The sequence below is a fragment of the Ictalurus furcatus genome, chromosome 13, assembly GCF_023375685.1.
Source record: "Ictalurus furcatus strain D&B chromosome 13, Billie_1.0, whole genome shotgun sequence".
NCBI classification, from domain to species: Eukaryota; Metazoa; Chordata; class Actinopteri; order Siluriformes; family Ictaluridae; genus Ictalurus; species Ictalurus furcatus.
In genome coordinates, this window is record NC_071267.1 from 15,267,180 (window position 1) to 15,281,426 (window position 14,247).

Here is a 14,247-nt window from a genome sequence, read left to right on the forward strand (position 1 = left end):
AGCCCAGTCTGTCTCCAGACAACGACAAACTCCTATTTAATTGCAGTGCGATTGGAAAAACAGCTTGACAGGGCTGGTCCTGCTGAGCCACAGGACGTTGATGGATAAGTGTGAGAGAGGGAGTGAGAGAAATGAGGAGAGAACCGGTGTGAGAGTAACTCCTGTGAAGCTTGACCTGGGGTTAGTGTGCGTAGAGAGAACCCACCATTCGCAGGCCTCTCACACAGAACAACTGATGGAGAACTCATTATTGTCACTACGATAACATTTTCAGGATATTTACCTACAAGATTTTTTATTATAGGTGCCATTTGAATTATATTATATTCACTATTAAATTCAGATTAGAAGCATTAACACTGTACAAAGTTATATTCAAAGGTCCTCAAATGAAAACATTTAGGATGGATGATTTGGTATTAATACCACGATAAATTGTCATGATGTGATTGAAGGTATCATTAGTACTTTTACAACACTCACCAACGTCATTGTTACTCTCTGCAAGTGGATATTAAAATCTATTTTTACTCATTAATTATTGAGGAAATTTCATGTGGATTTGCTAGCATTAAAAAAAAAAATTTTTACAAATTTTTAACAGGCCTAATGTACTGATTAATATAATGTAATACATATGTTTGCTGTCTCGCCCACCATGAGTTCAGTTCTTAGTGCTGCTCATGATATAGAGAAATAGAATTTAATGATACACTTTTTCAGACCTGATAAAAATGAGCAAAATTCAGAAAACAGTTTGGAAAAATTCTGGATATTCTGGGTTTTTTTTCTAATCTCAAGCCACCGAAATTCTAAATTTGTTGTCTTTAGATATTAAAACTGCATCTCTAATACATTTCAAGGCTTTCTCTTTTCATGAGAGAGTTTAATGAGCTTAAAAATAAATAAAAATAAAAAAGCAACAAAAAAACAAAGACTTGAGAAGGTCTGGAATGTTTTCACAAGAAAAGGGCAAGAACCCTGCCGTAGGTCCAGTTATCAGTGAGGTCCCACATGGTCTAGTGTGTGTGTGTGTGTGTGTGTGTGTGTGTGTGCGTGTGTGTGTGCGCGTGTGTGTGCATGTGCGCATGCGTGTGTGTGTGTGTGTGTGTGTGTGTGTGTGTGTAGGTAGCAGCTTTGGCTCTGGAGGGCTGCAGTTTGTACTCTGCCTCGGTTGGCTGAGCTCTGCTAAATCTCTACACTCAGGTGTGTGTGTGTGTGTGTGTGTGTGCATGCCGCACGCTCCCCAGCCTCTAGTGGACCTGGTCTTAAGTGACAGCTAATTCCCCCCTAATGAGCCCTTTATATCGTGATCATCCTATTTCCAGTGCTGCCTAATTGAATCTGGTGAATGGGGGCTAGGGGGATTGGAGCTGGGCTGGGGAACAGCTAATGTGTTTTGATAATCTATAATTGAATTAGCATAGATTAATAGATGGTAGTCTCGTGTCTGTGTGCAGCAAAAGTGCTTTAGCATGTTTGTGTCAAAAATTTGCAACAGCGTGGCCGTACTCAACCCCATGGTCACCCCGCCTCCTGGAAGAAAAAATAACGAGAGCCAGGAATATTCATTTAGTCTGTCTGAAAAGTTGGGAGAAAAAAATAGAGAGAGAGAGATGTTGGAAGGCTTTGTGAGGATTTCCCTCTACAGGACATGGCATTAGTGCTGACCGTTTAGACTGCATTTTAGCATACAGCGCTCACGGAGCAGTCCTTTCTGCAGCCAGGTACCACAGCGACCTCCTGAAAAATACATTTGAGCAGAGTGGACTTAGATCTGGCAAATGAGCTACATTATTTTGATAATGGGGTGAAGGCTGTGCGGGTCCATCACCCATCCCGAGTGGCAGGAGGAGGAAGTGCAAGGCCCCCTGTCTGTGTCTGCCCTTTGATATGTTCCTCCATCTGCACCTACGCTCCCATCCGTTCTTTTTCTAGAGGGAGCGAAAGAGTACACCAGCGGGGTCATTATACATTAAACAGACACGAGGGCCGTAGCTCCTATCGCCAATTAAATGGCTCTCGCTGACATGCGGCTGGTGAGGGAGAAGATTGAGACGTTGCAACCCGCAGGGGCCCCCTCTCTCTCTCTCTCTCTCTCTCTCTCTCCCCCTCTCTCTCGCTCTCTTTCTCTCTCTCTCTCTCTCTCTCTCTCTCTGTCTCTCTCTCTCTCTATCACTTTCTCTCCTCATCTCTTTCTCTGCCTGTCTGTCTCTCTCTCTCTCTCTCTCTCTCTCTCTCTCACTCTCTTTCTCTCTCTCTCTGTCTCTCTATCTCTCCATCACTTTCTCTCCTTCTCTCTTTCTCTGCCTGTCTGTCTGTCTGTCTCTCTCTCTCTCTCTCTCTCTCTCTCTCTCTGTCTCTCTCTCTCTCTATCACTTTCTCTCCTCATCTCTTTCTCTGCCTGTCTGTCTCTCTCTCTCTCTCTCTCTCTCTCTCTCTCTCACTCTCTTTCTCTCTCTCTCTGTCTCTCTATCTCTCCATCACTTTCTCTCCTTCTCTCTTTCTCTGCCTGTCTGTCTGTCTGTCTCTCTCTCTCTCTCTCTCTCTCTCTCTCTCTCTCTCTCAGTACCAGGGTTAAATTGGTGGCAGTCTCAGCTCTGTGCCGATGAGCTGAATGATGCACTCCGCTTCAAAGACATGGCCGTCATGTTTAAACCATAATCTGGGCCTCGCAGCGGAAACGGCACTGGTGGGAGGGGGCATGCAGGGACTGATGGGACACTAAGAAGCAGAGGGGGGGCAGTTGGGTGCTGGAACAGAGGAAATTTTAACAAGTATGCAGGAGAATGGGTGGAGTAGGGGGTTCTAATGATGGCGGAGCCACCGCTATAGTACAGGTCGCCTTCAGCAGAGGCAGGCATGTGACACGGCGCAAACGCAGACGTGTCAGCGATGACGGGAGGAGAGGAGGAGAGACTTGGGTAAACACCGTCCCCAGAGAGCGCCTCTAACAGAAACTAGTTGTTCCTTGTGAGTTTATGCTCATCATTATATTCTGGCTCCAAGCTATGAAGCCAGACTCAGCCGGATAATGAGCTGTTTTTTTAAAATATTCCTGCTCTTTTTTTTTCTTCTTTTTTTTATCATCTTCCACTCTTTCTCAGATATGTCTAAGGATTTGCACAGTTCGCACACACACACACACACACACACACAAATATTCGCTTGCTTTCTACACAGCGGTTTATATAGGCTTTCTCCAGGCTAATTACTTTGTGTTTAGAGAAGATGATGTGATGTATCTTTATGAACATATTAAAGATAATCTCTTCAATCCCTACAGCCATGGGAAACCAGTTTTATTAATTTTATGGAGAACTGGATGGAGGGAGGAGAAGGAGACCCCACTGGGTCTGAACAAAAAAAAAAAACAAAGAAAAAAAGAATATTCAGAATCAGTCAAGTGGGCAGTGTGTTAGTGCAAAGAAAAGCTAAACAAGGCATAAAATCTTAAAATACCTAATGAGAATGATTGTCATCTGCAGTTGTCTTTGAATTCATAGGCTACTAAATAATACATTGTGCATAAATGTACTGTGCATGTGTGTATCTGCCCCCATTTCACCCATGACCACTCTGACGATTTACACAGTCTTCTCTCCTCCAGATTCCCTCCCCACATGGTGCCCCCCCACCACAGTTTGCACACCACGGGCATCCCGCACCCTGCCATAGTCACGCCCAACGTCAAACAAGAGTCCTCTCACAGCGACATCAGCACGCTCAACAGCTCGTGAGTTCAAAAGCAGCACACGCAAACATACACCCGGCATTTTTAAATATCGTACCCGTTTTCAATTCAAACTGCCACCCATGCCAACACTCGTCCCCTTTCCCCAAAAACATCTGTTTCAATCCAACAGGAAACATCAGGACCAGAAAAAGGAGGATGAAAAGAAGAAGCCGCACATAAAGAAGCCTCTGAACGCATTCATGTTGTACATGAAGGAGATGAGGGCCAAAGTAGTGGCAGAATGCACGCTGAAAGAGAGTGCAGCTATCAATCAAATCCTGGGCCGAAGGGTGAGGGCGCCCACACACACACACACACACACACACGAGCACTGAAGTCTGAACTGTTTATAAATGAAAAATGAACTCAATGTTTTAACATTTATCTCTTTTTTTTTTTTTTTTTCTTTTTTTTTTTGCATTTCCTCAGTGGCATGCCCTGTCTCGAGAGGAGCAGGCCAAATACTACGAGTTGGCCAGGAAAGAACGACAGCTACACATGCAGCTCTACCCCGGCTGGTCAGCACGAGACAACTATGTATGTTTTTAGGTTTTCAGGCTTCCTCTCACACATTTAGGTTGGAGGGTGTTTATTGGGCTTCCGTTATCCTGCAACCTGCACATTTTCCGCCATCCAAAATACTGGAATCTAACGGATTACTTCTTTGTAGCGTTAGTAGCTCAGGCCACGTCAGTTCAGCTGGCTCTGAACGGTTTGCGGTCAAGCCTATGATGCATCCCTGAGCATCCGCTCCACAGCATAGCTTCTCCTCTGCTGTAGATGTTCTCAGCCACGTCCTCGTTCACTCTCGGCTGCTTTCATTAGTATTCCAGCGGTTCGTCTAAAAAAAAAAAAAAGAAAGACGAACTTAGATCAGAGTAATTAAATAACCGCAGGGCCTAAATGCCTCACAGATCTGATGAAAGAGAATGTCTCTCCACAGCTTAGACAGCAGCAATGGGGGATGACCACACCATTTTAAGGCCCAGACAGAGTGCAGCGCTGCTCCCATACGCCCAACAAATCGCCCTCCGCCCAATCTGTCACTCCCACTGCTGTCTGACGCCTCGCAGCCAGCGCAAAGAGAAAGAACTTAACAAGAGCCACTTTAGTTGAATAAAATTCAGCCTCTGTACAAGATCGTTATTAAATACATGCTCAGGTTCACTAGCTCAACCTTGACCTAGTCATTGGACAGTTAAAGGCATGAGGAGGTGAAACAACATATGAGCAGATAAGGAGCGCGCTCTCGTCCTCTTTCTATACCCCCCCCCAAGTAATCTGACTCTTTCAAAGAAATCTCAAGAGCCCTAAATTATTTCACAACACAGGGAGAACGAAGGAGTAGCTCGAAAACAAAGGAATAAACACAGAGAAAAGCGAGAAGGACGAGAGAGAGAAAGGGAAAGTTGTGCTATGGCCCACAGTGGCATTCCACTCCTTCAGGCTCGTGCATGAATAAATGAATGAGTAAAAGCACGGCTCTCTTGTTCAGTTTGTGTCTTGGCCTTTTCTTGCAATATAATAACTAAGGTTCCTGTCTATTTCTTTCTTTTGGCTGCTAACCAACAGGGGAAAAAGAAGAAGAGAAAAAGGGAAAAGCAGCAGGCAGATGGCAATGGTAAGTGAGATGCAATTATGTCTCATATTAGAGCAGATCCATCATCTGTCACAAGGGTGACATCTCAAAGATAAAAGTCCAGCTTTTTTTCCTCTTCAACCCTTTTTTTTGCCTGCCTCATCTTGTATATAGTTATGCTACCCAATGCAATATTTACACGTTAGACTGCTTGTTATCCCCCACCCTAGCCCCATGTCGAGCACTAATAACACTGAATATGCATGAATCCTACACCCCAGCACGTCGTCCCTCCTAGTACAGCCCCCTCTCCAGCATTTAGCATAGTGTGAGCTCTGTGTGTGTGTGTGTGTGTGTGTTAATCATGCTGCTGAATGAGTGCTGCTCCTGTGCCAATCCTGACCATGCTGCCGAATGTGTTTGTGTGCCGTGCCACTGGCCTGTGCTTCATGTTTGTCCTGTGTGTGTTTAACTTTGAGCTGTGCCTGCTGCATGCCTCAAACCGATACATAATAATTCAACTAAAATAAAAGGATGAATGGAAAAACAAATCACCTCATCTCTTTAAATTAAGGAGGTTTGCTAGTTCTTTGATTTTTCCCTCATTTGACATTCTTCTTTATAATGCTCTTATGATTCTGATTCTTGATCTATATTATGATATGTGAAGGAGAAATGCGAGTAATGATATATTTGCGGTCTCTTTTTTTTTTCACCAACATGGAGCCCTTTTTGAAGACCTCTCTATCTGTTCTTTTTCTTCCAGAACACAGAGAATATTTTCCAAATCCTTGCCTTTCACTCCCTCCGATTACAGGTGCTAATGTCATTTTGAGTCTTAAATTACTAACTTGCTTTTCTTCCCCCTCTCTTCTAGTTTATTATATATTTAGTTATCTATCTGTGTGTGCAGTATATTGTCTTTAGTCATGAAGAATGCTAGCTACATCTTTCCATATTTTTATTGCACTGTATTCATTTATCCTTCAGTTCTCTTTCAAGAACGAATCGCTTTTGATTTGCTCTTTTGCTCACTTTAATTTTGCTCTTATGTTTATTCACGTTTTCATACTGCCCTTTGCTTGAAATAAAAATATATCCAGTATATATCCCACTTCTATGTTTAGAAACCAGTTTGGAATGTTTAAAGCATTTCCATTTGACAAACACAAGTTGCAGTATATTCATTAAGAAAATCGAACGCCGAGAATAACCAGAGACGTTATCAGGGTAAACCTCCTTAATCTGCTGGCTTCAGTAGTTTGCCCGCGCGGCTGCCTGCTCCTCAGAACGATGTCTTGCGGCCTGCCCTCATCTTCATCTTCACATCTCCACACACTGGCTGTGAGAGGCTGATGAACGCAGGCCCAAGCTCCCAGCAACCTGCACTCTCTGGCTGTGTACCGTTTCACCGGCTGCAACTAATCAACATTTTGCCACTCTGTCCCCTCATGTCCTTCACTGTAAATCAGAGAACAGGCCTGCAGCAGACATGTAATCATATTTGCTGCATCACACGCTATTAACAAACAAGCATTTCATATTTACATATTTCTGTGGCTTTGCTCTTATTCTTATTTCTATTTACACACTATTCTTTTGCTCTTACTCATTGACCTTTTGGTTTCTAGCTTTGTTTTGTTTGTTTTTTTTACTAATGTCTGAAAACTAACATGAATATATGCGAGTCTGTAGAAACAATACTGCACAGTTTAAAGCAATAATCTGACTCTGGGAATATCTTTGGGAATATACAGTAATATAATGCTTTGACTTGAAGTGATTTAGATTCATCGGTTTCCCTTTTATTTCCCTCCCTCTCTTCACTCGGTCATTTCTCCTTCCCTCTGCTGGCTTCTCCTCCCTTCATCGGCTCAGACCTGAGTGCCCCTAAGAAGTGTCGCGCACGCTTTGGGCTCGATCAGCAGAATAACTGGTGTGGCCCCTGCAGGTGTGTATCTGGTGTGCTGGCAGGTACGCTAGAGCAGGTGACAGCTGGGAAACTCTTACACTGGCAACTCCTCCCTATGCCTGCCTCTCACAAGCCTCTACCTCTACCTCTCTCTCTCTCTCTCTCTCTACACGCCACCCCTTATGCTACCAATCAGCTGCTTTTGCCACTGTAAAGCTGGGTCATGCCAACAGGCGTAATGGCATATGAATGCTTTTTTGTGTGGGGGTGCACTTGAATGAGTGAGTGCTTTTAAAATGCAAGCAGACTTTTTTTTTTGTCACAGATAGGCACAGTGTATGTGTACATTTATTCAACCTAAACCCTGTGATCTGACTCAGTAAATTGTAAAATATGTTGAAAGTTATGCCTGAAAAGGGGACGTGGCTGAGAAGGGTTAGGATTGGAAACTGGCGGTAAGTGTTGGGGAAGTACAGTGCCAGTGTCCCCAGCTGACACCTTTGCTCTAGCTACATGTCTTGTTTGTCCAAATGATGTGTCCATTTTTTTTTTGTTTTCCTTGTGTGTTTTTGTGTCTACCTTTTTGGCTAACAGATGCAAATACCCCTAAGAAGTGCCGTGCTTTGTTCGGGCTTGACCAACTCAGTTTATGGTGCAAACCCTGCAGGTATACTCTGAAAGGCACTTTTGGGAAGGATGTAGATCATAATGATGATTATGAAAAGATGAAGATTGATTTCTTCTTCTCACCACTTTTACTGTTTGTTTTCTTTCTTCTAGTCTCTTCAATCTTTTATATGTTTGGCAAACTGGTTGATTTTGGGGGATCTGTCTCTCTGTCTAACTGAGATGTGCTGTAATAGAGCAGCTGAACTCCTGGGGCAGAAAGTGGAACTGTCTGTCTGTGATTATAATCACGCATCATCTATAGTCTATATTGACAGTGCTATCTACAACAGAAATGATCATTGTAAAGCCACTATTTACCATTTTGTCCCATTTTCTGCCCTATGGTATATCTCTGCCATCAGAACAGTCTTGATCAACCTTCTGTATAAACTTTGTTGTAACCTCTTGTTCTCCCTCCTCAACTACCCCACCCCTCCCCCCACCTCTCCGATAACCCTTTACTCAGTCCCAACCTCTTGTCTTTCTGTTCTAACACAAGCAGTCTTTGAATTGGAAATATGTTGATGGTAGGTATTTGTTTCTGCTAAGTAATACCCTTCTCTGTGTCTCACTTGTGTTTCCTCCATCTCCTGCCTTCACTGCGAATGCCAGATATTTGTCCTGTTCTGTTGTGTTACACTTCCCTGTGCTGTTTGTAGCAAACTTTCATCCTGTTCAATCTTTCAAGTCCATTTTAAATCCTGACTTATGACTCATTCACACTCGAATTAAGCAGCCTAGATAAGGAGACTAGAATTGAGTAGTGTCCCTACAAAGCACCCTAGGTGTCTGGGTGTTTGGCTGCTTTGGGAGAAGCGCTGGTAATTGTGCCCTTTATTCAGGGAGCTGGGAGGTTAAAAGACCCCACTAGGCTCGGTTTTCCTGAAAGATGCATCCGCACTAATTCCCCCAGAGATGCAGAAATCAATAAGGAACAAGGGGAGATACTTAGAATCAATAGGGCTCTTAAAAATGGATATTAGCTTATTTGCAGCCGTTTGACGGGCAGTTAGCACAGAGCTGCACTCTGGAGTGTGTCCAGAGACCAGCAAAATACGTTTCAGTTCACAGGAAACTATACTGTTGCTATCAGAATTTCACAAAATGATGTACACCGTATATTGAATACAGTGATGTACACCGTATTGAATCTATCCGTTGATTTTATTCGTACATTCAGCCATCTCTGGCCCTGAAGACCCGCACTCTAAAGTACTCTTTAAGATGCTTCTTTGTTCGTCGTTTCTGTCCCAATAGTGACGCACTTTTTTATTGTGCTTCCTCACAGCTCTCTACAAATAATTGCATGCCGTGCATGTCCTTTAGCCATACAGGGTATGCGTCTGGATCAAACGTCTGCCTCTTTCTTCAACTCTATCCATATCTGTCTTGTCTTTCTTCTCATCTTAAATGCGTCTCCCAGGCACTCTGTACTCTTGTCCTTGTCTCTCTGGCTCTCTTTCTCCTATTTTTGTCTCAAACCTATACTTGCATAAGACCAGGCAGGGGTATAACTTAAGAAACAATCCTCACCTGGATTTCAACAGGATTTTATATTGCCGGTATAAAAAAAGGAAAAAGTCACAACTAAATTCACACCTTTCCTTACTCCATAGCTCCCCCTATCTTTCTCTTCTCATGTTCACTGTTTGTTTTTCTGTCCCTGTCTTACAAACCTGTAGGAAGCTGAATAGCTTAACGTGGCCTTGAGGCATTAGATTCTTGTTTTTTTTCCCCCCTTTTTTGGCAGGGGTATGGGGTCAGGTCACGCTAGGGCAAGGTACACTGAGGGTTTTAGCTCTCTTTCCATCTCTCTCTGGTTACTCTCTCTTTCTTTCCTCCTGATTCAAAACAGGGTATGCATCCAAGCACCTAGGAGACATTGGAAATCTCTCTCTCTCTCTCTCTCTCTCTCTCTCTCTCTCTCTCTCTCTACTTCTCTCTCTATTTATCACTCGCTCACACCCTCACTCAATATCTCTTGCTCTCTTTTCCTCTCGCACCCCTCTCGGCGTACTGGCTTGGTGCTGCTGTGTTTGCCCGTGTGGCTGGCTGGAATGGCTGGCCGTAGGCGTAGCAGACGAGGGAGGGTCCTGACCCGAGCAGAAATGCAAACATGGCGGCGCGACCTCTGTGCACAACACTCACACACATGTCTTAGGGGCAGGCTGAGAGTAGCGCATCTCCTCTAACCTCTTACCTCTCCATCTGAACTCCCCCCAAGGAACATGCAGAAAAAAGCAGTAAAGAGACATGAAAAAAGGAAGGGAAAAAGAGGAGTGTAATAATTCAAGCTGATGTGTAAACCGAATGGAGTCCCGTGCGATTTGCCGCGCTGGGGTGGAGTTCTTTGTTTCAAGCTCGTTCTGTTATCCTAGTAAGAGAAAACAAAGAGAGATGTAGTGTTCACCTCTTTGGCTGTGTCCCTCTGAACCTCGGAGGTAGTTATTCTTCCAAATTCCTCATCCTAGTGCTTCTTGTCATCACTTTCCCCATCTGTCTCACCGTCTCCTCATCTGGCATCTGTATTTCTGTAGATCCTCCTCCACCATGTCTGTCTTCTTTGCATGTATGATATTGGATGGAAGGTGAGAGGAAGTCAGTGGCAGAGAGCCAGTGCTCAGCTGCTCATCTGTTTGTATTGGCATTCTCAGAAAGCAAGAGCATCCAATTAGATGTCCCGATCTATATCTGAAAACGATTGAGCGTAGTTCAGTCATGCTGAAATTGGCCTGCTGACTAAATATCACCAGTCTTCATATGTGTGTGCAGAACTGTATGATGTAGGATGTGCATTTAAATGGATGCTAAGGCTTTCTTACAAGCCTACTGACAAGTTGCAAAGCACTGCTGAGATTACGTAGGAGTTAAACAAGCCTGCTCTCTGTTTGCAGGAGAAAAAAGAAGTGCATTCGCTACATTCAAGGTGAAGGCAGCTGTGTCAGTCCTCCCTCTTCGGATGGAAGCTTACTAGAGTCGCCCCCATCCTCCCCCTCCATGGTCCCCAATTCTCCGCCCTCGAAAGAGTCCAAACCACAGACTGAACAAATGCAACCTCTTTCACTGACTATGAAATCGGGCCCCCTGGTCTCATCCTCACACCACCAACACCACCACCTGTCCATGGCACCGCCTCCGCCCTTAGCTCTGCTGGACAACTCAGGGGCAGGCAAAACCCACGGCCCCGCCCACAATGGCTCCTTGGACCCTTCAGACGTGTCATCGTCTCGCCCCTCAGGCTCCGCCCAGCCTGCATCAGCGTGTAATTCCCATTCTCTGTTGCCCAGCTCTGCCCCAACGCAACCGCTTTCGCTCGTAACCAAGTCCATAGACTAGGCTAAACTGGCTCCGATTTACCAGCTTTCAACTCCTCCCTTCTGTCTGCTGACACTTAAGTTCTTTTCCTCTATTTGTTTTTTCTTTTTCTTTTCATTTTTTCTGTCACATATGGCTTTTGAAATTAGTTAATTCTTTTATCAAAGTTCATTGGTCAATATTTGACCTGTCATTATCTAAAATAAATGGAACTATTATAATAATAATATTGACGATAAAGTAAAATGAGTTGTAGAGTATAGCTATATAAGTCTGCCAAAATGTAAGACTTTTTTCTTTTCTTTTTTTTTTCTTTTTTTTTTTTACTGTACAACAGAAAAAAATAATACCTGTTATGTAAATTGACATAGACATGTTAAAAGACAGATATAAACGTAGTCTAGGTGAGGATTCAGTGAGCCCTTTTCTTAAAGTTGGTTCTTCTTCATTATTTGTATTAAATACGAGCTTGCGAACCAATCATTTTACACCTGTTCAAAACTTGGAGGGCACGAGGACCGTGGAGACACCCTTCTCCAGCTGAGGAACAACTTTAATTGTGATGTTACTTGTTCTTGTTTAAATGTACAGAAATATTTGGGGGGTTACTGTGTTAATATGCATTGTTCCACTGCGTTGTTTATTTTATTATTTTTTTGTCATTGTTTACCGTGGGAGGGCGGTGGAGGTGGGTTGGGGTGGGTAGACTCAGTTGGAGGAATGTTTGGGGGACTGTTTTAAGGGTGGGTGGGAGGGTGGGTGATTGTGGTATACAATACAAAATGTCACAACGCTAGGACCAGTAGTATTTATTGCTTTAGAGATTGCTTGTTGTATCCTGTATGTTGTCCCTTTTTCGAAATATTTTTCTTTTACTTAATACATTGTACAAAATTTTTTTTAATGTAAGCAACTTATATATATATATAAATGATCCATTTTTACAAGGAGGTTTTGAAGTTGAATTGTTTTGTTTTAACATTTGTTTCTTTTGCTGAAGACCAGAGTTTCACCAACACAGTGTAGATTCTCCAAAACAGATGTATGCACAACTTAATTTCTAAAAGCATATCTATAAGCCATTTTTCAATAGGAGAAAAGAAAACTTGAAACGGGGATAGTGAATACCGTGTCTTTAGTCATTGGTTTTCATCATCGAAAGCCCATCCTTTTTTTAACTGCAAGTTCATCTCCACTGGACTGTAGAATTGTGTACAGATTTTCTGTGCCGAAATTGTGCTAATTCTCACTCCCCCTCTTACAATGCTGTAGGTTTGTCAGGTTTTTTTTTTGTTTGTTTTTGTTTTGTTTTTTGTTTTTTTTTTCCCTCAACCATACTTTGCTGTGACGTTACATAGATTGCTATGTATGTAGTATAAATGTTGCTATAACAAAATGTGTTTGGTAGCAGATTGTCAAATATTAAAATTTAAACTTAATAAAAGACGGACATCATCATACTGTATAAACCCTCAAGGGCCAAATGATGTATATTAGGAGGTTCATAAAAAAACTATTAAATAACACAAAAAATACACAAACTGCCACTTTTAAGTACACTACTACATATAGGTAGATAGAAAAAATAGGCATGTTGATGTTGCAAGAAGCTGTAAAAAAGCTACAAGAGAATCATCCATTCGGTGCCATTGTAGTTGACATGATGCGACTGTAAGCCGTCAATCTCTTCTCTGGTTTATTAAGATGCTAATGATGAATAGTTTGAATGTTTCCTTAACGGCTGTGATGTTCCTGTTCTATTTTATGCTCTTAGCTTTTATTTTTGTTTGCTTTATTTTCTTTCTTTTTCTTTTTTTTTTTTTTTTTTTTTTTTTTCTTTTTTTTTTTTTGGTTTTTTAGTTATTTGAAATGGTTCCCAGACCATGTTTTTTGTAATGAATAAATGTTTATGCTGTACAGTCTCTGTAGCATGCAGTTCTGTATTAATAAAAGCGACTTAGTATGTGCAGATTAGTTTGTTGCCTTGCTTTCTCTCATCACTCTGCCTCTGACCTTCATTTTCGCCATATAGACTTGGACAGCGTGCCACTCCAAGCTTAGCATTTACCTGATTTTGTGGCAAAATAGCAGATAAATTTTAAGCAGCGCACGTATGATAAATGTCGCTTGGTAAAGAATGATTCATGATATCCAAGCTAAGTCAAATCCACCTGAAAACAGTTAGGACTCTCAGTGGGGGGGGTCACATAAATCTCCTGTCCTCTGGGGGGGTAGGGGGGTGTTTCACATAAATCTCCTGACGTTTGTCTGCATCTGGTTCCATTTTGAGGGGGATATTCAGTAGATATTTCATTTTTCTGGCTGAAACTACGGAGATGAAATCAGTTATTCAGTTCTGAATTTATTGTACTACGCAGCCAGTTGATCAGAGTTTATTTTGTGTTCTCTTAATTTCTCTCTAAAGAGCTGTTTAACTTTTTTCGTTGTTGATTTTCCCTTCCCTGCTTAGATTAAAGGATTTTCAAATGCACTCATTCATGGAAGAACAACACTTTTAATTTGTGCCCTTAGGTGCATTTGTGCTTAGGTTACTGTAAGTTGTGGTAACATGCGAAATCTCATCTGACCCAGGCTGATGTGGTGTTTTGTTTTGTTTTTTAAATCTTGTCTTCTTTTATCTTCTTTTATCTTCGAACTTTGTTCCTGTGGCCTCAAGGTTTCTTTAATACACTTAAAAAGCATAAAAATAATAAGAAAATTAAAAACAAAAAAAAGTTTTAAAAAAACAACAACAATAACTTCCTGTAAAAAGATGGTCAGAGAGCGAGTTTAACAGCAAACCTTTCTCAAAAATCGTATTTAGTTTTAATTTCCCATTTATCCAAACAGAACTGTTTCATTGTTGATGTATAGCTTCAAAATAACCTGTGTATAAGCTTGTTCAGCTTTTCTGCTGAATGTCAGCCTCACAGGAACAAATCAATAAGGACAAAGATGTCCACAAGCCTGTCTTCTGAAGCCTCTTCTGAAAAGAGAAGACACAGAAGTAAACAAACATCATGAAGTAGCAATTGA

The 14,247-nt window shown here is 42.2% G+C and overlaps 1 protein-coding gene across 12 annotated transcripts in view; it reads left to right on the plus strand.

Annotated features, from left to right (window-relative positions):
* Nucleotides 1-13,182, plus strand: part of tcf7l2 (transcription factor 7 like 2) — an 83,429-nt gene extending 70,247 nt beyond the window's left edge. Inside the window, exons 8-15 of one of the 12 annotated variants that reach the window (XR_008387581.1) lie at nucleotides 3,596-3,736; nucleotides 3,867-4,026; nucleotides 4,166-4,273; nucleotides 5,294-5,357; nucleotides 6,082-6,132; nucleotides 7,194-7,266; nucleotides 7,822-7,894; nucleotides 10,791-10,894. Coding sequence is in view for 11 of the 12 variants with exons in the window: in XM_053640752.1 (XP_053496727.1) it covers nucleotides 3,596-3,736; nucleotides 3,867-4,026; nucleotides 4,166-4,273; nucleotides 5,309-5,357; nucleotides 6,082-6,132; nucleotides 7,194-7,266; nucleotides 10,791-11,232 (1,024 nt within the window). In the remaining variant the exon portion in view is untranslated. Of the gene's footprint in view, nucleotides 1-3,595; nucleotides 3,737-3,866; nucleotides 4,027-4,165; nucleotides 4,274-5,293; nucleotides 5,358-6,081; nucleotides 6,133-7,193; nucleotides 7,267-7,821; nucleotides 7,895-8,362; nucleotides 8,425-10,790 lie in introns of those variants that run through there. The other 11 variants (XM_053640756.1, XM_053640758.1, XM_053640760.1 and 8 more) reach the window with 11 other exon arrangements.
* Nucleotides 13,183-14,247: the final 1,065 nt, after the last annotated feature.